Source organism: Monopterus albus, unplaced genomic scaffold, assembly GCF_001952655.1.
Source record: "Monopterus albus unplaced genomic scaffold, M_albus_1.0 scaffold35.1, whole genome shotgun sequence".
Classification (NCBI taxonomy): domain Eukaryota; kingdom Metazoa; phylum Chordata; class Actinopteri; order Synbranchiformes; family Synbranchidae; genus Monopterus; species Monopterus albus.
The window spans coordinates 1,783,979-1,810,055 of NW_018127915.1; the positions used below are offsets into that span (position 1 = coordinate 1,783,979).

The following is a 26,077-nucleotide window of genomic DNA, read 5'->3' on the forward strand; positions in this document are numbered from 1 at the left end:
TTCTTTGCCAGTTGACTGTTCAGTTATATATATATATATATATATATGAAATAACATATCACTTTTGTTGTACAGTATCCAACTGAAGTGAGTACAACCCTATGCAATATCACTTGAATGCAAACGACTGAAAGTTGTATCACAGAAATTGCATTAGTTTTAGCTTAAACTCCGATTGATAAACCTTGTGCCAAGTCCGTCTGTTTTTCAGAACTAGACTGTGTGTGGCGTGTCAGCCACTGCAGCTCTGATTAGTCCTACTATAGCTCATTCTAAACCTCCTGGTCACTGCTGCATTTGTGTTTTCACAGATTTTTTGTTGGTCTGTATTGAGATTGAAATGCATAATACAAGCAGAGCAGTAGCTGGTACTGAGCCACCAACTGATGTCTTAAGTCTTATTAAAGCCTAGACAGGGCTGTGTAAACAAAAGCATGAACACAGATCTTGGAGACATGATGCAGGGTGTGTATATATAGGTTTGTGCACATGCATGTGTGTTGGCTCTGCTTCTGAGGAGGAAGTGGCTCTTAATCAGTTTTCAGATTCTCCTTGGACCAGACAGAGAGGAGGGAGTCGGGTAACTAAGATGTGGTGACATAACGGAGCAAGACGAGAGCCTGTTCTCAGGGACACGCTTCGTTAACTCTTAAGTTATGTTTGCTTCATGTTACCACCTTGTGCTCCCAGCCAAAAATGGATGCTGTTTATAAGTCTATCAAAACAAATAATTGCCACATGATTCTGTGCTAGAGATTATTTCCTTTATGTCTAATACGTCTAACACTCACTGCACTACTTCTTAAAACTTGTACTTTTGCAGCCCTCATTGAGATATTCAGATCATTTTTCAGTAGAATAAATAATATTTATGGATTATTTTGGCTGCAGTAATGCCAGGTGAAACATATTGTGCTATTTATCACAGACCACAGGGCATGTATTTTGAAACCCTTGCGTGGTATTTGCTAAATACCATCTGTGGTATTCCTGGTCAAGATTGACAGTTATTAATCAAGATGGTGTATACCTGCAGGCAAGCTGGTCCTGCTATCACAGGTTACCCAAACATTGATCCTGTAGTTTCTGGGTTAACTAGGTAGGATATTACTGCTTTAACATCTAAATCTCACTAATTAACTAAATATATTGCATTTTGTTTGACCAGTCTGTACCAAAACCGAAGCATAAAAACTAAGTGCATGACCATTTCTTCACTCTGAGAATTTAGTAAGGCAGCAAGTGGAGGAAGTTACTGGTTTTGACCATCGACTGTAAAAACAACGGACAGGCTAAGAGCTCCCACACTTGAAGCCGTCAAAACTGGGGGGGCGGCTGTGGCTCAGGAGGTAGAGCGGGTCGTTTCCTAACCGGAGGTTCGATTCCCGGCTTGTCCAGTCAACATGTCGAAGTGTCCTTGAGCAAGACAATGAACCCCCAGTTGCTCCCGGTGATAACACTGGTGTGTGAATGCGAGTGGGTGAATGGCCAAATAGTGTGAAAGCGCTTTGAGTGTGCTGTAAAGCGTAGAAAAGCGCTATGTATAAGACCATTTACCATTTACCAAAACACAATCGCCCCCTGGTGGCTGGTTGTAGTATGGGTCATAAATCCTGCCTCCTCCATTTCAGGGAAAGGAACATGAGCAGCACTAAAAACTCAAAGTACAAAGCAAATATGTTTTTGGTAGATATTCTCATGCAGATGTGTGTACAAGTGGCCATGTTTATGGTAAGGTGGTTATTTGATGATATAAAAAGAGGTGTAAGGTGTATTTTGGTTGATTTAACAGCTCTTATTGGCAGTCTGATGCTGTCGCTCCACTTCTCGCTACTGCGCAGAGTGTCTGGTTTGAAAAAAATAAGATGACAGCCGCTGTAAATAAGATAAATAGTTTAACGGGAATAATCTGGTTACTATAGAGAATGTAAACACTCATCTCCACCTTGTTGCAACCTTCAAGCCACCGTGTAACATCTGCAGGGTGTCACATTCTCAAAACTCCTTGAAAGAAAAAAACTGAAAATCTGCCACCGTGTCATAGATGCATGTCCACATGGCCACTGTACTATTTATACAAGAGGGGCACAACTGCTACTATAGGTACAGTTACAGTGGGGCACTTCAACCCCCAGCTGCCCTGCTTCAGCTAATAATACAGTGCAGTATACAATACATACTACCTACCTACACACACACTACAGCTTGCTACTTTTGGCCTTCGTCATCCACCCTCAATCTGCTTCCTATCGCTATCACAGCGACGAGCAGTGCAGTCAGACGGTCCACCTCCCACACAGAGCCGCCTGCCAACGAGCAGTCGTTACATCACGACTGAGCCTGTCCCCGTCCCAGCTCCAAATCATTTCGCTTATAATCATTTGATGGAAAAGGAGAATGTGGTACATAACTGCAGGTTATGTACAAAAAGTGGAAGAAAATTAAGTGTCAGTCACAAAGTTCAAATGCTGCAGCTTTTTTCTTTTTTGCTTTTCTAGTTTTATGAGCTCAGACTTTGCACACTAAAACTGTCAGCAATGAATGACTACAGAAATTAATACTGGTATAATTTATTAGCAGTTACATATTTGATGCAAAATGTATTGCATGTATCTTCCTGTTTCAAGTATGTTCCATCTTGTCATAATGAATGACAGATACGTCTATAAATTATTTGTCACAATTTCTTTTTTTCTTGAACTTACATGAATATAATCAAACTTTAAGACTGGGTAGGTGAATGTAGATTCTGATAGCAGGGTAACAGTTTTATATAGTATAGTATGTAAGCTAGAAATAATGAAATAGACATAGGACGATTTGATTTCTTATTGTAATTATGCTTTATATTGTTGTCATGGCAAATACCCAGATCTTTATCAACATTTTGGTAACTGTCAGTGTTGGACTAAGATTTTGTGCAGTGCACTGAGGGGTTGACAGCAGAGGACATCCTGGTTTATGAGTACTGTGGCCTCTCTCTTGTCCGCGTTATCCCGGGACTCAAAAGTCAACAATCATGACAGAAAATATGACATGTTGACATGTGTCGGCACCAAACCGTAAACGCTCTACCAGCCAGCTTGGCAGCTATAACAACTACTTCATCAAAATACAGAATAAGGTTAGCCAAGTAGAGAAAGTGATTTTGGAAGGATAAGTCAGTCAAGTACCTGCATAACAAAAAGTCGGAAAACTGTGAATATAAAATACGTCTGTGTCGCGGTGGAGTACTCTGAGCAACACTGACTCTCTCCATGAATTACTTGACATACAAAATTATTCTTTACAAGTAATGATCCCAGAGAAGTGTTTTGAGAATGACACTTCTCACTCTGCAAGAGCACTGGCACGCATGTGTGCACGGAATTGTCACTGCCGTGTTTTCTTGGCATTAGAGCACAGTGCTTAGAATGAGCCACAGTAACCTAATCCCACGGGGAGATTGAGTTAAATGTCATTGAGCCACCTTGAGCTTTGCACTGCTGCAGCCTGCCCAACACCGCACCTCGGGTCAGAGAGGAAACACACAGTGGAGCAGCTTAAATACTGACGGTAGCCTGGAGGAGGAAAGAAGCAAAAGGCATACAGTATGTTGGGGCAGATAGAAAAAAAACTGTGAATATTGACGGTCAATGACCAGGCTGCTTTCTGGGTTTTTATTGTCTGACCCTGTACAGGTCAAAAGTGACAAAAGTTAGTTGAAAAACACTAACAATGTTCATTCTTTTAAAGTTCCAAAATATTACCCCTTCAAACTTCAACTTGCCTTCCTTATACCTATTGTACATGTACCGTATGTAGGTACAAGCTTTAGTCATGTAAAGTGCAAGTAATTTAATTCTGTTTCACCCAAACTGACTTATGGACAAACAAGACTACACGTATACTGACAAGTGAGCAGCTCTGGGAGGCTGGACTTTTAGCTAAATGCTAATTACAATGACTATGCTATCATGTTAACGTTAAGCAGGTATAATAATCACCACATTAATTAGTTTAGCATGTTAGCATGCTAACATTTGCTGAATAGCACTGGGTACATACTTTATGTGCAATAGGATATTGTCTTGGTTTTCAGACCAGCAATTATCAGCAAGCAAGAGCTCTCTGAAGGATTCAAGTAGTGTTGATAAATCATCTCAGGGCTTATGTCGGCATGGAGAGATGACCTTCTTAGCGTTCTCTGACAAGCATCTCTAAGCTCTATGTCTTTATACTCTTTCAAAGGAGGACTGACCTCTTGCTAGTTTGTTTGTTTAAGAGTCAAAAGATACAGTATTCACTCATTAAAACATCCCTGTTTGTGTTTGTCACCCCAGGCCCTTAAGGCCTTAGCATTCTTTGCATCTCTATGTGTGTGTCTGTAGTTGTAGATCAGCTGATCCATATATACTTTTAAAGGGGCTCTGCACAGCACTCTTCCTTTACTTTCACATGGACAAGGAAAGAAATGGTGGATCTCGGCTGCTCCCTTTCCTGTAAATTGCTTTTCTGAGTGAATTTTATGTGAATGTGTTTCCCCTGTTGAACAGTTGTCTGTCACAACAGAACTCACTGCTGATGTTCTTTATCAGATAGATTGATACTTAAGCAATGTCCAGAAGAGGAAGAAGTACTGGAAAGAAGTCCCTAAATAAAGGTGTCAGCAAAATATATTTGTTTTGCAGGAAAATTTTCCTCTCTGACTCATACATACTGTAAAAATAAACACCATTAAGTTGTAGGGGGATGATTAATGATAGAGGACTGAAGAAAAGACAAAGGTCTGCAACACATTTGTTTTCATTTTTTAAAAATTGCTATTGTTTTGTGTTTTTGGAATATTTTACTGTGAACAAGCATTATAATTAAACTACTTAAGAAGTTTAGTGTTTTTATGTAAGGAGTCCGTCCCACTGTGAAAGGTTTGAGAACCATTGGATTGACGGTGACATTTTATACTCCATGTTTTCTTGAATGTAAACTCTTAATTTATAAAATAGCCAGTAACTGTAGCTGTCAAAGGTATGGGAGTAAAGTGAATTTGTTCTCGACATCTTTTCAAACATTTTTGACAGTTTTATGCACCTTTTATTCACTTCTTGAGTATCCAGAGTAGTACTCTGTCATGTTTCTATTAGTGTCCCCTACTCCTCATTCAGAAAGTCATTGTTGCCCCTCCTCATTGTCCTGACCGTGCATGTTCTCTTATACACATCTTATTTCCAGCTTGCCAGACCGCTCTGCAGTTGTTGCACCCCCCCATTTCTCTACCAAAGGGCGATCCCTGCCCACCTATTTGTGACGTTCTCAGCCAATGAGGGAAGAGTGCATGATGAGCACCAATGGGGCCACTTTTCCATCTGTATAAAACTTTTCAGGACAGTTTGTTGGGTTGCACTTTCTGTTAGTCCAGGGCTCAGAGAGGAGAGCAACAGCCCAGAGAGGGGGCAGAGAGAACAAGTGTGAACGCAAGGGGGTTGCCAGTTTTTAATCCTAATCTCACACTTCACGAAAGTGGTGGGTGCACATAGTCAGTGTTGTTGTTGGTTTTTTTTTTTGTTTTTTTTTATATATATACTTTACTGTCATTATCAGGCCAGCTGAGCTGCTCAGACTGATGTGTGTGTTTGTGTTTTTTCTGTATCCCTTTGTCCTGAAGCCTCTCTGTTTCAGTGAGGATGGAGAACGCACACACCAGAGAATCAGCGGATGTTATGTCCCACTTTGGCGTCACTGAAGACACCGGCCTGACGCCTGAGCAGGTTAAGAAGAATCTGGACAAGTATGGCTTCAACGGTGAGGGAGATAAAGGGATGGATAACAAGATGGAACTGTTGGGTGGAGCACTGGAGAGTGCAAAGAAAGAGTAGTAATGATTGAAGAATCGCAGGATGGAGGAAGCGCACTGGACTTAGCTACAAAGAGAAGTTGTAGGGGCACAGACACGGTGTGCCTGAGGGGTTTAGCAAAACAAAATGGCAGAAACAGACACTGAGGGAAGAAGATAAGGTGAAGGAGGAGAAGAGGTGGGAGGATTGATGAAGACTGATAACTGAACTGGCACAGTGTGAGCCTTTGTGATGATGGGCTAATTAAGGGAAACTGTCTGCAGTGACACAAAGGGGGGGATGGGGGGGGGGGGTGTTTGTGGGGCAGGTGCATCAGAGTTTGTGGGGCAGGTGCATCAGAGTTTCAGGTTTCTGACAATTGCTGTTGGCTTTAGTTTAGATTGAAAATAATCTATGTATTTTTATCTTGAAACTGAGTGACTTTAAGTATCAGAGTTCATTCTTGACTTTGGAACTAACTCAAGGTCTGAGTAAATTTAGTCTCCATTTAAGAAAACACCTGCATCCTTCAGGCCTTTTTCACAAGGGACACTTGTCAAAGCAGGGAAAACTGTATTACTAACAGTTGCTGAGTTTTATTTAGGTTTCCCAGTAAACCATGGTACCTAAATGGGTCAGAACCCAAACATCATTAATATTATGAAGTGCAATGGTGCATTTCCTGCAGTGCCAAGTTAAAACGTCTGTTTTTACAGACTACAGTATCTTCCCCACAGTTAAGTGTATATTTGGTTCCCTATGAGCTTGGACATTGGGTTGCTCAAACAGGTTGCACTGACTGTATTTGGTGTCCAGCATCTCAGCTGATAAGCAGATGTTGACAGAGAAACAGCAAACTAGATTAACAGAGCAATTAAGGGTCACTGTAAAGGTCAGCAACTAAAACTACTATATTTGTGTCATAAGCTGGCAGCAGGACAATGAGGCCTTAACCTACCTAACTGGCTAATTTTTATGTGAATGAATCACTTAGTCCACAGGTGGATGTTGCTTAAAATGTCTGCAACAGTTCAGTAAAAATCAATTTAGTCCTACCAGTAGTTTAATCTGCCTTTAGGAGTGGAGTACATTATAGCTTCTATGCTTTGATTACTAAAGGTGTCAAAGCTGTTTTGTCCTCATTGACAGTTTACACCACAGATATTAAAAACAAATGCAGTAACAGTGGTGTGCAATGATGCTTTTTAAAATAATCTTTCTCTTTTCACCCACAGAGCTGCCAGCAGAGGAGGGTGAGTCCACTTTAAGCCTCAAACGCCTGCTTTTGAATTATTCACATTTGATCAGAGTGCATCTTTGAACTAACTCCGTGCCACCTGGACACACCTGTGTCCCTCACTTCCTGTGATGACAGTCATTTGTTTGACACCGTTGGCTTCTTGCTCTGTCCACCAATGTGCCTGTGGTGGATAATAGAGAACCAGACAACTAATATGTTTACACCACAGACAACTCCAGACATCAATTGATCCAAGTCATTTCATCTGTCGTCCAGCGGCAGCCTGTAGTCTACCAGCATTAGACCTATCTGTTGCTGCACCAGTGATTTCAGAGCCAGCACACGGCTGCATCCATTTGACCAAAAAAAAACAAACAAGCAAGGCAATATAGGAACAAGTGGAGTGACTTTGTAGACCTTGGTCACTTACAGTAGGGGGCAGATATTAAAATATGAGGTATACGCAAGTATGTGGAAGCACATAAATCACTTATCAAATAGGTATCATTGACCTTATTATAGTCTGTGCTTTTCCTGCTTTACTTTAGTTAGTTCATCAGTCTCATGCAAATTCACAAAATTATTATTGAGAGATTATATTGACATTACATAAGATTTTACCAGATAAGTCTACAACGATAGCAGTGTATAAATGAATGAACTACATGTGAGACCATACATGGTTTAATAATGTGTATTATTTTCTGTATTTTCTTTTTAATAGGAAAGAGTATCTGGGAGCTGGTGGTGGAACAGTTTGAGGACCTGTTGGTCAGAATCTTACTGCTGGCTGCCTGCATCTCATTTGTAAGTCTGTGCACTGTCTGTCCACGATATGCTCTTTGCAATATTCAGTACTGTTTTGCAGAGGTTTAATCGCTGACCCTACAGCTGTAGTTCATTTACATTTATTTTATTTGGTGTGTCACTTCGGTCCAAACTAAATTGCTTGGAAGTTTGCAATGACTATTAACTATTTAGCAGATTTTCCTCTGTCACTATAAAAGGTTTGGCAAAGAAAAACACCCAAGAAAAAAGTTCAGTCTTTCTTCCAATCTTTAAAGCTGATATTTTTAGCTGGTGTTGAACAGTTATGACTCTTTCACAGAGACATTTTTGATTGATTTTCATACTCTTGCACTATTCTGCCACCTTTTCCAGAGTAGCAAAGAGCTAGTAATTTCCCCTCCAGGCTGTTGCATAATTTTTCCAGTCTGTCACAAAATATAAAGAGGTAATCAAGAGTTATTTAAGTTTACACCTAATAAAAGGCTCTATTTATTATGGTGAAGTTAACCAGTGAGAAGGTGGTATCAGCAGTTAAAGAACTTTTACGCCCTTGCTCTCATTCTATCCACAACAAACTGGTTATGTTTCAGTTGTATTAACATCACTTTTTGACTCAGCCAGAATTTAGGGGCTACAAAAATGTCATATTAGCTGCTCAAGGTTGTTGCAAATGAGGATCTGTACCTAAAACATGTATTGATGTTAACGAAGTATCTAACAAACAGAACTAGTTTGATAAAATAATAGGAATAAGAAGAGTCAGATTGGTGATTACAGAAGTAAATGTTAAGGGAAAGAAAGCGACAGTGAATGTGCTTCAGCCTTTAGCAACGAGCTGCATCTTCTCTAACCCCTCGCCTGTTTTCTTTGTCATCACACGCACACACTCAGGGCGACAAAGACAGTGTGTACCTCACTGAGTTATTAAATTACATTTAGACCCATGTCCTCACTCTCATTTATATGAGGAATCCCTCTCTCCCTCCTCCCCTCCCTGTGGCTCTCCCCAAAACAGTTTTGTGGAGAGTGTGTTGAACACATTGTCTTAATCCTCGATCTCTGCCCTCGGCCTCCCTGTACAGCTGTCACTATGGCCTTAGAAGGCCTGACAGCTGTGTGTCTGTGTGTATGTGTGAAATAGAGAGTGCAAGACAAAGAAAATGACGAGAGTGGCTGTGTGTGTCCGCATGCACACATATGCATGGCAGGAGCTTTATTTTAAGAAAGTCTCAAGCCAGAACGAGAAACTGTATCCTTGGACAAAGGTCAGGGACGGAAGGAACGAGAGATGGCTTGCAGGCAAGAGTGAGAGACGGAGAGGAAAACAGGGGGTGGGGCGGGGATTGGGTTGCACAATGGCTTTGTTTGTTACAGTGACAAACGAGAGCAATAGATTCAGAGGCGTATATGGTTTCTAAAAGGGAGAACACTAAATACTGCAAGTACATGGTCATCCTATTCATACACACAGGAATGTCCTCCCACTGCAATGTGCTGACAGGCTCTGACTCTCACTCTGGAGATCGATCGTCTTTGAAGACAGACAGGGGGAAGACAGACCAGAGATAGTGAGCGGTAGAAGCTATTTATGGGGAAGGGTGAGAAAAGATGTGGGATAAAAAGGAGGCAAATGAAAAACATGGCCGATGATGAGCAAAAATTTCACTGCAAATGGAGGAGGATATGGTGGGATGATGCTCATCTTGTCTGTGGTTAGCTCTGTGCTCCGCTGGCCTGCAACTAATCTGTGTCTCTCACACGTGTTAGACTATAGGTTTGGAATAGTCGCATGCAAGGAAAAGGCTTCGCACACTGCGTGACGTAAAACAAAACGACAACAAATGAAGTGTCACTCGATCCTTTAACAGTTCATACCTGTCATAAATAGCTCCTCACCATGACTCTCTTATGTTTGTCTAATGCTGACCAGCAGTAAAGATAACACTGCAAAATCTGTAGTATTGCAGTACACTCATTATATTATATTTGTTTAAAATAATCACTCATTTCAATTCTGATGCTGCAACGCATTCCAACAAAAGTTGGGCCGGTTGCATTTTAGGACCAGTAATGAGGTAAAACAATGATGATTCTATTTGAAATGACTGATGTCAACAGGTGACTGCAACCATGATTTGGTACAAAAGTGGCATCCAGGAAAGACTGAGCCCTTAAAGAGCAAAGTTGGGCCGAGGATCGCCAGTTTGCCAACATATGTGTGAGAAAATTATTGAAATGTTTGAGAAAAAAAAAAGTTCCTCAAAGAAAGATAGGGAGGGATTTGGACACGTCACCCTCTATGGTGGAGAACATCATTTTTATATGATTCAAGGAATCTGGAGGGATTTCAGCGCGTAAAGGGCCGAGCCTAAGCTGGATGTCTGAGCTCTCCGATACCTCAGATGGTGCTGCAAGAAGAATCGTCACTGTTCTATAAGTGATATAACCACATGGGATCAGGATGACTTTGGCTCACCTGTGTCAGGCACTACAATACGTAGTTACATCCTTAAATTTCACTTAAAACTGTACTGTGCCCAAAGAAAGCTCTATGTCAACAGTGTCCAGAGGCGTAGTCGACTGTTCAGAGGCATCTGGGATGGACCGTCACACAGTGGAAACGTGGACTGTGAGGTCTTTTTTTGTAAGGAATGGACACCGTGTGCTCCGGACAAAAGATGAAAAGGACCGTCCAGGCTGTTACCAGCAACAGGTCCAAAAGCCAGGGTGTGTCATGGTCTGGGGTTGTGTCAGTGCCCAGGGCAAAGGTCACTTACACTTCTGTGATGGCTCCATTAATGCTGAACAACACAGAGAGATCTTGGAGCAACATATGCTGCCTTCAACGACATCTTTTCCAGGGATGCCCATGCTCACTTCAGCAAGACAATACAAAACCTCGTACTGCACATTACCATGGCCTGGCAGTGGAGGAAAAGGGGGCAAGTGCTGGACTGGCCTGCCTACAGTCCCAACCTGTCCCCAGTAGACAATATGTGGAGCATTTTGAAACACAAATTGCGTCAACAAAGGCCCAGGACTGTTGCACCTTAAGACTTGTTTGCAGGAAGAACAGGACAAAATGACACCTGACACACTTACAGTAATCATTTGGTGTCCTCAGTCCCTAAACATCTTTATAGTGCTGTGAAAAGGAACGGTGACATCACACTGTGGTAAACACTTTACTGTCCCAACTTTTTCTGACTTGGGGTTGTATTTACACAGTGTAAATGACATAGTAGAGCTACAACTATACCTCTGAGCTTGTGCGTTTTTATGCTCCAGAAAGGACACTTGGTTCTTCAAACCAGTTGTTCCTAGAAGTACCAAAGTCCAGACGGAAACATTGGGGAGACCAAGCTTTTTCAGTTCGGGCTCCTATACTGTGGAATGGTCTGCCACGGGATATTAGATCTACTCCGAACCTGACCATTTTTAGATCACTTCTCAAAACGCATTTGTATTCACTGGCTTTTACTGGCATTTTACTGATTGTTTTACTGGAAAGCACCTTGTAATGTAGGTTTAGAAAGGTGCTATATAAATAAATTTTGCTTGCTTGCTATTTTAGGTTTTTTTTTTTTTTAATAACTATATAAAACAGCAAAAAAGCAACAAATCCCCATATTTAAGGAGCTGAAACTAGAGAACATTTGGCATCGTTGCTTGATAAATGATTGTCGATAATTTTGACTAAGTTAATTTTCTGCTGATTGACTGCTCATGTCAGCACCGTATCATATAGCTTAACGAAATGTTGGGACATGCATGTGTACACTTGATTTTATTACAGGGTTTGAAAGGTTTTTCTTTTATTTTGAGCTTAAATGTAATTAAGGGAAAGGTTTGAGCAAAGGTTTAGGATTTGTAAGTGAAGATTTGAGAGCTCACACTGGCTGTCTGGGTTCATACCTCATGTAAAAGAGAAACGCCATGAAGTAAATAATTTGCATTCAAACAACTAGTGCTGAATCAGTTGGTTTGTCATCAGAACTGTAACCAACAAACACTTATTTTTGATTAATTTTTTAAAGTCTTTTCTAAAGTAAAAATGCTAAACATTTGCTATTATGTGAAACTTTGCTTGTAAATCATTGTAACTGGATTCATTTTGCTTTGTACTGTTCTAACAATTCCCACTAGGAATTTCTCATGGATAGTTTTCTAAATGTTCTTATAATTTCTTGACTAAAACGTGTCAATTGGCAGAATAACTGATAATGAAAGTTGTTTTAATTTAGTTGCAGTCCTAATGTTCCCAGTTGTTTATAGGTTTTGTTCTTGTAAACAAGGAGAACATTTGATAAAAAGTTTGAGTTTGCTAGTGAAAATGTGCATCACCACAATCCACTGAAATTCTAATCATTATAAACAAAGTAAATGACACTTTCATTCAAATTTGTATCGTGTCTCTCTCTCTCAGGTACTGGCTTGGTTTGAGGAAGGTGAGGAAACTGTCACTGCCTTTGTCGAACCCTTCGTCATCCTCCTCATCCTCATTGCAAATGCTGTCGTTGGAGTGTGGCAGGTCAATGAGCACGCACACATAGAGGACCAGTCGCAATCACAAAGACACATACCTGCCTCTTTTACACACACCTAAATAGACTCTTATACTTAGCAACAATAAGATGTGATAAATCACACACAACACACACACACACTGTCGCGATCCGTGTCCTTTATGTTACTTCAGCAGAGGCTGAGAGCTCAAAGTTCAAAGGAAGCCAGAGGGGGTGGAATGATGTCAGCAGGAGGAGAAAATGTGAAAGGTTAAGTCAACAGGGTGAGTGGAGGGAAGAGGGGGAGGAGCAGAGTTATGGACTGGGACTCGTCCTACCTCGAAGGCTCAAGGCGTAGTCCACTTCATTACAGTCGACACTGTGAAATCCACAGGAAAAATATGGAAGGATGATCAGATTACCACCAGGCCCAGGGTGTGTGTGTGTGATGCGTGTGGTAAGGGGCTTCAACTGTGTGGCAGTCATTTGGAAACTATGCACAAGAATTCACACATGGGAAGTATGGGGGAGAATGGAAAGAGGGAGGGCGGTTGGTATAAGTCGGGCTTTGCACTTTGAGACGGTTGGTGGCAGCCTTGGAAGAAAGACTGAACTGAACATCATTGTCTGTCTGCTCTGATCAAGCTGTTGTTCGGCTTGAGGCTGCTTTCACATACAGATGTCTCACAGTGCAAACACATGGCATTCACTAAAGATCTAAAATTAAAGCTCCTATGATTTCTCGATATCCATCGTAATTTTTAGGCAGATGTAGTAGATATATCTTAATACTGTCAAAACAAGGAATAGAACTCAGTCAAATGCAAAATTATGGAAAGTATGGCCTCAGTCTTCACAGATTTTACATGTCAAAGTCAATTTCCTAGTCACAGACAATAGAAGGGATGATATTGAGTTGCATTATGGGCAGTGTAGGATCCTGGGTTTTTGGATCTTGACCCATACCGGGACTAAAGGTCAGGATATCTCTGCCTTTGCTGCATCACTTTTGTCCACATGTATTTTAAGTGGTCTTTCAAATGTCTCCTAACCTTATGGAAGCCTGATACTAAATTGGTGGACTGTCCCTTTAAATTAACACAACCGATAGCCTTAATTAAATCTTATAGGGTTTGGGACACCCCCCCCCCCCCCCCCAAATTCTTTTTTGTTTTTTTTTTTTTTTGTGTGTGTACTTTTTCAACAGGAGCGTAATGCAGAGAGCGCTATTGAAGCTCTGAAGGAGTACGAGCCTGAGATGGGAAAAGTTTATCGGGCCGACAGGAAGAACGTGCAGAGAATCAAGGCCAGGGAAATGGTTCCTGGTGATGTGGTGGAGGTTTCTGGTAAGATCCCTATTTCTACTTTACCTGCTTCCTTTGCAAGTGCATTACTTTATTCATGCACTGGAAACACTTAGAGGTGCACAATTGTGATCAACACTTAAAGAACAACAAACCTGGCTAATAGTCAAGAATATAATAGCTGATTAAAATAGGTTTGGTGCTTGGCATCCTTCTGAATCACATGCGTGTGTATGTGTCAGTACATCAGTACTGACGTCCTTGAGATTAGATGTGGGCCCATTTAGGATAGCTATAGAAAAAAGGTGGTGGAGGGGAACTGAAGGAACTTTGTGTGGGCAACTTGAGTATAAATACACTTGATACCCACTTGCTTTGCTGTCTCTCCCTCTGTTTGCGGTACACCTGTTCTTTTCATTTCATGGTCTCCCCAAGGTCTCCCTCTCCCTCTTACTCAGACTGTGGTATCAGTTTTCAATGACGACACTATCTACCCAGAGTGCTGAAACCGGTCAATCAGCCGTGCCCCCCTCCTCCATCCCTCCTTCTAGATATGAAGCAGTGTACACTGTAATCCTGATAATAGGCAAAAGCTGCAAAATAAAAGTCATTTAAAGATTAAATTAAATAGTTTTATGAAGTAATGTTTTTGTACATTTTTCTGCTTGCACTTAGTTGGTGACAAAGTGCCAGCCGACATCAGACTCATCTCCATCAAATCTACAACCCTGCGTGTGGACCAGTCCATTCTTACTGGTGGGTGGCATGTCACAGATGAACTGACAAACAAACATATGTCTTTCTGATGACTGCTTCCTTCTCTGATAGAGCCACCCAACGCTTCTATTTCATAGGTGAGTCTGTCAGTGTGATCAAGCACACTGACCCCGTCCCCGACCCCCGAGCTGTCAATCAGGACAAGAAGAACATGCTGTTCTCTGTGAGTCCCTTTCCTCCCCGTCCTGTTCTAATTTTGCTGTTCATTCTTCTAAACGTTTTTCTTCTCAAACCTACAACTGTCGCCCCTTTCTCCACCAAACAAACTGTTTTCACAGCAGGCATTTTCACTTGTCATAGCAGAAAAAGCACATGCATAACAACAATTGCCCAATTCCATTTAGCCATGCTATGACCTCATGCTAGCATGTGCATTTATATCCATCGGTTTTTATGTGAGAGAAAACACCAAACAAATATTGCTTGGCACAGGAGTGTCAATAAAAGCAAGATGCGACAAAGTGCAATGGAAACAGATTTAGCAAATAAATCATGAGCACGACTTAAACACCCACTTAAGACACAGAAAACACATCTGTGTGGAACAATAAAGAGACTGTAACCTTCTTCCAAATTAATACATAAAACAAATAGAAATGTCTTATTTCCATCATGTTTTCTACAGCGTTGTTGAGTAGTACTCTTAATTATGTCACATAATTGCGCCTCCTTCTTCTGTAGTGATATTTGTAATGGAAGGAAACATGGATTAAGTTTCATTTTCCTTTGATGATTTTCTAGAAATGTGCCTAAAATTTGTCATCAAATTGGAAAAAATTGGCTAATGAGCAGGTTAACGCACCTGAATGAAATGCAGCCATTACTAATGGTATTAGTCACACCCGTGCTTTCACAGCTGTGAAATGCAAAAACAGCTGCCATGAAAACAATTTGATGCATCTCCAGAAGTTTATCCTGATCATAAATTCTGACTATTAGCTACCAGTCTAAGTGGTTGTGGCTCACTGATGCCTGAAGATATTGAAAGACTACTGTAAAATACAGACCTGTAACCAGTTGACTGACCCCGCTCTTGTTACTAACAGGAGAGACTGATGGGCATTTTTCACAGAAGACATGTTGACATGTCACAGCAGGAACAGCACAGGTGTAAATGATAACAAATGCAAAACAGAGCTATTAGCAGAGTGATGACAGTGAGTTACAACGACAGCAGGCATGTTTCACTGTAATAAACTGAAGATGCAATTTAGTTTAATCTTTTTTGTTGTGATGCTGTGTTACTGCTGTTAATTTATCCAGGCTTATTTTAGAGGAAGTACAGGATTTATGTACTGTTATTCTAAAATGACATTTAAAACTGCCCGGTTGTATCAGAGACAGAAAGAATTTAGCCTCAGTAAGATGCCTAAGTTCATAAGCTCATAATGTGTCTAAAATAAATGCAGCTGTACCTGCTCCATGTGAGTGTTATGGAAAACTGTAACTAATACCAGCGTCACTGCACTAGCAGCTTTGCAAGGCAAATGCTATTATAAGCATGATAACCCACAATGGCAACGCTAACACGCTGATGTCGAGGAGATATACTGTAATTGTTGCCATGTCCACCACTTTAGTTTGTTGTGTTAGCATGCTAACATTAGCTAATTAACACTAAGCATAAAGTACAGCTGAGGCTGCTATTAGTTTTGCAGGTGTGGTCACAAAAACCAGTGTAGGCTAAGGTGGGAATGAATGTCCGTACCAAACTTCATGGCAATCCATCCAGGAGTAGTTGTTGCAACAGGTCACTCAGAACCACAAATGTCAACCTCATGAATGCACTAGAGATAAATCAGAGGGTCACCACGAGCATGAGGGTTCATCCTGTGGGCATTGTAACATCAAGATGGTGAGATGCAGCAGATCATCCACCTTTCTCTTCAGGGCACCAATATTGCTGCTGGAAAAGCCACTGGAATTGTTGTTGCAACTGGCATCTCCACTGAGATTGGTAAGATTCGTGATCAGATGGCTGCCACCGAGCAGGAGAAAACCCCTCTGCAGCAGAAACTGGATGAGTTTGGCGAGCAGCTCTCAAAGGTAGATGAAGCAGACAGACATGGAAGCCTTTCTGAAACTCTATCACCACAGGGACATTATTTATTAAAACTATACCTCATAACTTGAGAGAGTGAATTTATACATCAAACAAAACTACAGCAAAGTAACATTTTGCACATTTCTTTGACTGCAGGTCATCTCCCTCGTTTGTGTGGCCGTCTGGATAATCAACATCGGTCATTTCAATGACCCCGTCCATGGCGGCTCCTGGTTCCGTGGTGCTATCTACTATTTTAAGATTGCTGTGGCTCTGGCTGTGGCTGCTATCCCTGAAGGTAAACCTCCGGGATTAACTTTCATTTGGTTGTCCAGAAAGATTATCATAACTCAGTCACCTCATGTAGCTCATCTGTATGATGCTGCACCACCCAGAGAGCTAGAAATTAAATGAAGGCCACTGGTTTATGATTCATTTTTACAGTTGTACAGTAGCTAAAAAGTTTAATAAAACCATTGTTGATTTCTTTAGTTTGTCTAGATTTGTTGCTCATCCTCATACATCCTTTGGTTCAGGTTTTGAAGCCCCAAATTAAAAAGAGTTAAATAAGTAAATTGATCTTCATTTATTTTCTTACCACTTGTCCAGGAAAGAGGTTTAACAGTTTGGTGGTAGGTGAAAACAAGCAGAACAGCCCACACATCTTTTTTTCTCCAACTTCTGCCGAGTGTTTTCAGGCCAGCTGGAATATGTAGTCCCTCAGGATGTTATCTTCACTTTGTGGTTCATTCAACATTCATCCATGTGTCCATCAGGGCTGCCTGCTGTCATCACCACCTGCCTGGCTCTGGGAACGCGCCGTATGGCCAAGAAGAACGCCATCGTCAGAAGCCTGCCCTCTGTGGAGACCCTGGGATGCACCTCAGTCATTTGCTCTGACAAAACTGGTACCCTCACCACCAACCAGATGTGTGTAACTAAGGTAGGTTCATACTCACACATGCACACAAATATACTTGTGTTCATTTTTTCCAGAACGTTTGCTGGAGACTAAAAAGTTCTAACACCAGAATTTTTTGTCATATTTCCATGTAGATGTTTGTCATTGATGCAGTAGAGGGCGACGATGTTTCCCTCGCTCTGTTCGACATCTCGGGCTCAAAGTACACCCCAGAGGGGGAAGTGTAAGTGTGAAAATAGTAAAGCAATCATGTTAGAAAGAACATAGAAAACAATAATACTTTCCTGAAGAACAATATCTTTATTTTCTACTAGCACAAAGAGCGGCATGTCTGTGAAGTGCGGACAGTATGACGGACTGGTTGAGCTGGCTACCATCTGTTCTCTGTGCAATGACTCCTCTCTGGACTACAACGAGGTCTGCAGCAAACTCAAGAATTTTTTGTGGTCATTATATTTATGTTTACATGTAACAGACTGCTCAAAGATCAGCTTGAAATGTACTCACTCTCTTTCGTTCTCTCTGTCCATTCATGATGCAGTCCAAGGGTATTTATGAGAAAGTGGGGGAAGCAACTGAAACAGCCCTGTGCTGTTTGGTTGAGAAAATGAACGTGTTCAACACTGACGTGCGTGGCCTGTCCAGAGTGGAAAGGTCAAATGCGTGCTGTTCTGTAAGTCCACTAAAGATCTCAGACATTATGTGCTGTGTACACAAAGATGTCTCTTTAACATAGAGGACAGGTCTATTTGTCTCCAAATTAAAAGATTTAAATTCATGTTTAGTGGGGACCTCTCTAGCAAAGTGGCTATAATTGGCTACTTGCATGGGTATTCTGCAGCTCAAAAGAGGTTTTTTTAGCTAATTGTTTTGGTTTTTAGGCTGCAGTTTTACTGTTTTGGTTCAGTCTCGCTATAAGACCAAAAAAGGAGCTGTGAGGGAGAAAACTAGACTTTGGTTTGCCAGAGGCATGAGTCTAAATACATGATAATGTTGCTCTGTAGTTCATCATATCAACATAAAAAGGTGGTATTACAGTATATCAATGTCTACTTGCCAAGTGATTTAAAAAGTGGAGTTGCAGGTTTAATCAGTGATTTTTTTTAAAAAATTACATGGTTAAACGGTGGCTCAACAGATGGTAGGCTCCAACTTTTTGATCCCTCTCCTCTTGTTCACCTGATTTTCCTTCTCTTTCTGACAGGTAATCAAGCAGCTGATGAAGAAGGAGTTCACCCTGGAGTTCTCCAGAGACAGGAAGTCCATGTCAGTCTACTGCTGTCCTGCCAAGACTGCCAAAACTGCCAAAGCCCCCATGGGAAACAAGATGTTTGTCAAAGTGAGTGTGTGATATGAGATGTACATAAAAGGCCAAAATCAAAAGCTACTCAAATGAGGGACTCTATGAAGGCCTCAGAAGAGGCATCATTATAGAAAACCACAACAGATAAAGGAGCCAGTTGTCTGTAATGGTTGTTATTACTGCATCATCAGGGTGCTCCAGAGGGCGTCATTGACCGATGTTCATACATCCGCGTGGGCACCTCCCGCGTACCTCTGACTGGCCCGGTCAAAGATCACATCTTGTCAGTCATCAAGGAGTGGGGCACTGGGCGTGACACCCTCCGCTGTTTGGCGCTGGCCACCCGTGACACACCACCAAGGAAGGAGGAGATGAACCTGGAGGAATCGTCCAAGTTTGTAGACTATGAGGTGGGTGACTGAGGACAGATTAAGAAAGAAATGAAAGAATATCTCATTGGTGGCAGTGCATATCACTGAATGTTGTGTTTAGTGTTTGGAAGAAATGTAAAAAGTAGGGAAATGCTGCAGTAGTTTGTGTCCTGAGGACAAATTTTTTTGATTTCTTTGTTTCTCCAGACTGATTTGACCTTCGTGGGCTGTGTTGGTATGCTGGACCCTCCTCGTAAAGAAGTTATGGGCTCCATCGAGCTGTGCAAGGTTGCTGGTATCCGTGTCATCATGATTACCGGTCAGTGAACATAACTCTTTGCATAAGAAATCAGGTTAACCCTTCACAAAGAAAAAAAAAAATCATCATTTCTATTTCCCCCAGGTGATAACAAGGGCACAGCTGTGGCCATCTGCCGTCGTATTGGCATCTTCAGCGAGGATGAGGATGTCACTGGCAAGGCCTTCACCGGGCGTGAGTTTGATGACCTCGGGCCAGATGATCAGAAGATTGCCGTCCGAAAGGCTTGCTGCTTTGCCAGAGTGGAACCGTCCCACAAGTCTAAGATTGTTGAGTTCCTGCAGAGCTTTGATGAGATTACTGCCATGGTGAGGAAGAAGGGAAGAATGTGTTGTGTTTTAATTGAATGAAATCATTTGACTTGAAAGCTAAGACAGGCAAATACAATAACTTATTTCTCCATGTTCCCTTCTGTCTTTCACCAAGACTGGTGATGGCGTGAACGATGCCCCTGCCTTGAAGAAGGCGGAGATCGGCATTGCCATGGGCTCTGGCACTGCCGTTGCCAAGTCTGCCTCTGAGATGGTCCTGGCTGATGACAACTTCTCTTCCATTGTGTCTGCTGTTGAGGAGGGCAGAGCCATTTACAACAACATGAAGCAGTTCATCCGCTACCTCATCTCCTCCAATATAGGCGAGGTTGTTTGGTGAGTACATTATACTCCTCCTCGTGATAATTTTTGCCCGTCTTTGCCTAAGATGAGGACAAACTAAGAAAAGGATTCTTTTTCTTCCCTTTTCCTCAGCATCTTTCTGACCGCTGCCCTGGGTCTGCCTGAGGCCCTGATCCCTGTCCAGCTGCTATGGGTCAATCTTGTGACTGACGGCCTGCCAGCAACCGCGCTGGGCTTCAACCCTCCGGACTTGGACATCATGAGCAAAGCTCCTCGCACCCCCAAAGAGCCCCTCATCTCTGGCTGGCTCTTCTTCAGATATATGGCCATTGGATGTAAAACACTTGGTTCTTGCTCACTTTACAGCTTCTTCATTTAGTCTCACCCATTAAAACATTTGAGGGCAGGAACATGGACCAGAAATGATCTGTTATATTGGCTAATCTTAAAAAAAGGTTGTCTTCATACTAAACCTCAGTTTTTATTTTACTGCTGTCTCACCTGTTGAGTCATACTGGCAGTTTTCTTTGATATGTCTAATAAAGGAGATGGAGCTGCACTGAGTTACGTCAGTAAGAAGTGAGCTAATCAGATCTGTGTAGCCTGAAATGTAAGTGGTCAGGTTGCTTTGTGGGCAATTTAGGCACAAGGCTTTGATGAAGGCAGAGGAATGCATCTTAAAAATGTTCTCCTGCATCAGTTATCAGTTTTAAAGCTTGAACTGCATCTGCAATCTTCATCTAAGTGATGATGTTGCCATGGCAACACATCTACCTCCTAAGTATCATGCATCAAATTTCACATTTAGCCATTTTAAGTGCACCATCAACTTGTTTATTCAATAATTTGGATGAAAAATGTATGTGGTTAAACAGTAATATGTTGGCTTTCAGGTTATGTTGGTGCTGCAACTGTCGCAGCAGCTGCTTGGTGGTTCCTGTACAGTGACGATGGCCCAATGGTCACCTTCTACCAGCTGGTTAGTATTTAAAGCGGTTATTTGTGAACTTGTCCTACATAATATGCATCTGTGGTACCTTATCACAAAGTTAACTGCTGTAACTACAAACACACACTTCAGAGGGATCTTAAGACTGAATGACATTCTGGTTTCGATACCATTTTGCATTACAAACGTGTGTTTTTATCTCCTCCATCAGTCACACTTCATGCAGTGCAACGAGGAGAATGAGGAATTTGCTGGCGTCCACTGCGAGGTGTTCGAATCTTCTCCCCCGATGACCATGGCTCTGTCTGTGCTTGTCACCATTGAGATGTGCAACGCTCTGAACAGGTCTGACTGCCCTCAGAACTCAAAGGGCATTGTGGGTACTTTGATCTGAGCACTAACCTCAACACTGTTAATGGAAAACATGATATTCTTCAAGTACATATACTGAAGAAAAACTCTGATGTACTTCCACTTGAGTATTTCTACTTGGTGCTTCTATTCCACCAAAGTTCAGAGAAACTGATTTTACTCCTTTACATTTATTAGTGAGGTTTAGTTACAAGGTAAACATGTGACTTAACAGAAAAACCTTAGAATACAAGATTAATTAGATCAAACTGTAAACAGTAACATATGAGCAACTGCAACATTAAAGCATCAGTAATAATGATTCAGGTATACAATACATAATACTCATTAAGTACATTTAGCTAATAATACCATAACACTTTTACTTAAACAGAACTTTTACTAGTGTACATTTTCTTGTAACTGAGTATTTTTATGCTATTGTAGTGCTGCTTTTACTTCTAAAGGAACCAGATACCTCCTCAACTGATTTTGCCTTTTACCTAAAATGCTTTGTGTATTTTTGCATCAGATATAACCATTTAATTGCAGCAATTTCCTGTTTAAAAAAAACTACCAGGATAACAGGCATTATCCTGATAACCTATGATATTCACAGAGTGAATAACATGTTTAAAACACATCAATGTGCAAAGGAGTTCAAATTATACTGGCATTAAACAAGAGATGTGGGTGTGAATGTAACCACACTGTACTGAGATGTTTACAGAAACCTATTCAAGGACATATTTGCTACATCTCCAATTTATTTTTCTTTACACATGTATCTTCATCCATTTACCTCACTCATTAATGTAGCTCTCTTCCCTCCCCCCAGCTTGTCTGAGAACCAGTCCCTGGTGCGCATGCCCCCCTGGAGCAATTGCTGGCTGGTGGCCGCCATGACCCTCTCCATGTCCCTTCACTTCATGATCATCTACCTTGACCCCCTGCCTGTGAGTCTGGCCTCCTGCACCACAGCCCTCTTCTCCAAATCAAACATCCATCTCCTTCCACTCATCCCACACCACCACATTCTCTCAAATTCTCATTGCTTAAAGGATAATGCTGGTCCTTTTCAATATTAGTAATATGTTCAGCAATCTCCCTACAGAGACGGACAGTGACATGCTCTACTCGCGGTCAATGTTCGGCCACTGTCAGTCCTGGAATAGCTTGTTTGTCTGTGTGATAGATCTCTGTTGTTCAAAAATGTTTAAAAAGATGTCAGGTCTGACTTGTTAGAGAAACGTCCTCTGGTCTGATGAAACAAAAACTGAACTGTTTGGCCTTAATGACCATTGTTATGTCTGGAGGAAAAGGGGAGAGGCTTTCAAGCTGACGAACACACAACACAAATTCCAGCTATTTATTGTAAGAAGCTTGTGGAAGGCATCCTGAGGTGTTTGACCCAAGTTAAACTATTTAAAGGCAACGCTACCAAATACTAACCGACTGTAGGTAAACATCTGACCCACTGGGGAGGTGATGAAAGAAATAAAAGCTGATAAATCTTTTTCTCTACCATTATTCTGACATTTCACGTTCTTAAATTAAGTAGTGATACTAACTGCCCTAAGACAGGGAACTTTTATAGGAATAAATGTCAGGAGTTGTGAAAAACTGAGTTTACATGCGTTTTGCTAAGGTTTATGTAAACTTCTGACTTCAACTGTAGACACGCCGTTCTGTTATCCTGCCTATTAACAGAAGTGGCATTTATCAGTGAAACCAGCTGCTCTGATTTCGTGTGACATTTTTCCAGATATTTATTTCTTGACCCAATTCCCCCGGTTCCCCATTTGCTATAGGTTTTCCAGTAGCACATGGCTGTTCTTTGTAAAGTTCAAATCAAATTAAAGCATTGGTATTTTTCTGTTCAGTGCAAACTAGTTGCTTACTTCCAAAGTGTGATGTGCATAACAAGATTGAGCCTAAACATAAAGATTTAAAAGCTGAACTAAAAAGGAGTACCTTACGTGTACATGTTAAATGTGAAGGTTTGGTAACATCAATACCGTTTCATAGGCAGTGGGCTCATATCAGTCAACTGAGGGCTCAGTCGTTTTAGATCATCATTATAAATTTACAATGTACATTCACAAAATGTTTTCCATATCTAATATGTCTGAATGACTGAGCAGAAAAAGTTGGCAGTTTTAACACAGCACTGCTTTTGTCCACAGCTGATCTTCAAGCTCACTCACTTGAATGTGGAGCAGTGGCTGATGGTGCTGAAGCTCTCTATCCCAGTCATCCTGCTCGATGAGCTTCTCAAGTTTGTGGCTCGCACATATCCGGAGGGTAAGCTAAACATCTCACATGTTTACCATGTTCAGAGGATGTAAGAAACATCAGATTAGTGGAACAGCTGTTGCCTTGTCAGTATGTTTGAGACATGAGGCCTCATGTATTAAAGACACATACTATGCTTGCAAAACACATGTGAGCATATAGAGCCGAAGTCATGACATGTCCGTTAGCCTGTGTTCCACTAGCTTCAGTGACTCAAAGCCATCTCTCATTTAGCTTCCCAGAAGCTAAATGAACAGGACGTCATGACATGTCCGTTAGCCTGTGTTCCACTAGCTTCAGTGACTCAAAGCCATCTCTCATTTAGCTTCCCAGAAGCTAAATGAACAATCTCTCATTTAGCTTCCCAGAAGCTAAATGAACAGAAACAACAAAAACACTGAACAAACGACGACGACTTTTTTTTTGTTGTTGTTTGTTTGACAGACCAACTTAAACATCTTTAATACCCAGCAGGAGACTTTAAAGACATGCATACGCAGAGTGCTTAAACCTTTAGCATGAATCTGGAATACCTTGTTCTGTTTCAGGGGTAAAAGAGCATCAAAGAGAGGAACATTAGATAAATGTCATTGAGGAAAACAGAAGAAACAGAGGATGAATAAAAAGAAAGAGGGTGGGAGAGACGTGTTTTGGTGGAAGCTTAAATGCCATTTTTGTTTGAGTTACAGTGGCAACCCATTTGGAATTACCTGGTTTTCTACACAATTTAGTCATAAAATGTTACCCAATCTAAGTTACAAACACAGATAATGTGCTGAAGCTAATGCCACACAATTATGTTTCATGTTTTTGTTGAACAAACCCGTTAAACATTCAGTGCTGTTGGGGAAAAGCTAGTGAACCCTTTTATAACTGGTCTCTGTCACAGAGCTGCCATATTCCAGTCATATTCTGGTGTGATCAAGAATGGTCCAGAATTCCTCCTGAACACTTGTTTGAGGTTAATGCTGACAAAGGAGTTATTAAATTCAAGAGTTCACTTATTTTTAACAGCACTTTGAATGTTTAATTTGTGTCTTCAATAAAGGCATGAAAAATTCTAATTGTTATCTTAAGCACATTGTGTTCATCTATACATGTGACTAATATGAAGACTGGATCACATTTTATGCCAAAATTAAAGAAACCATAATCCAGATGTTGATGGATTATTTCCTCAAACAGGCCTTACAAATTTTAAAACTGTGGAACAATTTTTTCTCCACTGTAACAGACTAAAAATGAGTCTATAATGATACTTTATCATTTTGTGAAATGTGCTTTCTCAGACTTGCGTGAAAAGATTGATGCCGCTTATTTTTACACAGTAAAAATACAAATCTGAAGCCAGACGCTGGCTATCTTAGCTTAGCATAAAGACTGAAAACGGGAACAACTAACGTAGTAGCTTTGCTCAGAGGTGACAAAAACTGCCTACAAGCAAAAAGAAAAACAAATTTTAGATTCTGCACTGATTAAACAAATATAATCTGTTAATTGCTGAGTTTTAGAGATGCTGGAGGTGGATTTGGAATGATAACATCACTCTTTAGTCGTGCTAACCTTATCAACTGGCTCCGGCCTCTCAGCAGACAGAAAATGAGAGTGGCATCTTCTCATCTAACTTTTGGCAACAAAGTAAATTAGCATCATTTCCCAAAATGGTCAACTTTTTACATTTACCTAACCTCAGCACACATCTTCTGATTTCCTATGCAGGTAAAGTCTAGAGGCAAAGTGCAACAGAGAGCATCTGAAGCAGCGAGAGCATGGAAGCACAGGGGATAGAGAGAACAGGCTGAGCGCTTCCACTGAAAGAGAGCGCCTGCCAACAGTTAGTGATCAAACCGTCAGGTGACATGAATACAAAACACATGCTCAATCTGAAAATTACAGCAGTGTGTAGCTGCCACCCTGAGGAAGAAAAAGGATTTGTTCAGTATCTCATTATAACGAATAACGTTTCTAGTTTTTAGAAGATACTGTCACGTTAAAACGTGATGCTTTTTTTACGACATACTTTTCTTGTTATGACAAGATACTGTATTCACTTAATGTAACTACACTATGTTCTCGCTATAACGCCAAACAAATATTGTGGGTTTATCTGTCGAACCAGTGATTCTCCAGGACCAGCTGGAATGCACCTCCCAAGCCAATAATGGTCACTGTGTGGAAAGTCATATAAAAGGGGAATGAGGGGCCATCACCACATGGGATACTCTAGCACATACGTTCATCACGGTTGCTATATGTGTTGATGAGTAAGAGAGAGGCTGCTGGAGGGGGTGCTTCAGCAAGGGGCAGGCAGAACTCGGCATAACACCAGTCCAATGTGCACTATCACGCAGAGCACCGGCTGGAGCACTCCTCTGGCAGCTGCTCTCTCATCAACACCCATACCAGCCTTCCACACAGTGACCAGCTTGGGAGCCGCGATACCCTGCACATGTCCTGATCACGTTACAATCATTACTGACA

The 26,077-nt window shown here is 41.3% G+C and overlaps 1 protein-coding gene across 4 annotated transcripts in view; it reads left to right on the forward strand.

Annotated features, from left to right (window-relative positions):
• atp2a1 (ATPase sarcoplasmic/endoplasmic reticulum Ca2+ transporting 1) overlaps positions 1–26,056 on the forward strand; it is a 29,039-nt gene extending 2,983 nt beyond the window's left edge. For 2 of the 4 annotated variants that reach the window (XM_020597801.1, XM_020597805.1), the window contains exons 3-24: positions 5,659–5,781; positions 7,049–7,066; positions 7,778–7,860; positions 12,269–12,373; positions 13,555–13,693; positions 14,327–14,407; positions 14,506–14,591; positions 16,319–16,474; positions 16,629–16,770; positions 17,249–17,415; positions 17,529–17,617; positions 17,709–17,811; positions 17,936–18,067; positions 18,599–18,733; positions 18,889–19,107; positions 19,276–19,387; positions 19,472–19,695; positions 19,814–20,034; positions 20,134–20,336; positions 20,895–20,980; positions 21,162–21,295; positions 22,140–23,577. In XM_020597801.1, the coding sequence (XP_020453457.1) occupies positions 5,659–5,781; positions 7,049–7,066; positions 7,778–7,860; positions 12,269–12,373; positions 13,555–13,693; positions 14,327–14,407; positions 14,506–14,591; positions 16,319–16,474; positions 16,629–16,770; positions 17,249–17,415; positions 17,529–17,617; positions 17,709–17,811; positions 17,936–18,067; positions 18,599–18,733; positions 18,889–19,107; positions 19,276–19,387; positions 19,472–19,695; positions 19,814–20,034; positions 20,134–20,336; positions 20,895–20,980; positions 21,162–21,295; positions 22,140–22,389 (3,008 nt within the window). In that variant the 3' untranslated portion in view covers positions 22,390–23,577. Of the gene's footprint in view, positions 1–5,644; positions 5,782–7,048; positions 7,067–7,777; positions 7,861–12,268; positions 12,374–13,554; positions 13,694–14,326; positions 14,408–14,505; positions 14,592–16,318; positions 16,475–16,628; positions 16,771–17,248; positions 17,416–17,528; positions 17,618–17,708; positions 17,812–17,935; positions 18,068–18,598; positions 18,734–18,888; positions 19,108–19,275; positions 19,388–19,471; positions 19,696–19,813; positions 20,035–20,133; positions 20,337–20,894; positions 20,981–21,161; positions 21,296–22,139; positions 23,606–25,315 lie in introns of those variants that run through there. The other 2 variants (XM_020597802.1, XM_020597804.1) reach the window with 2 other exon arrangements.
• Positions 26,057–26,077: the final 21 nt, after the last annotated feature.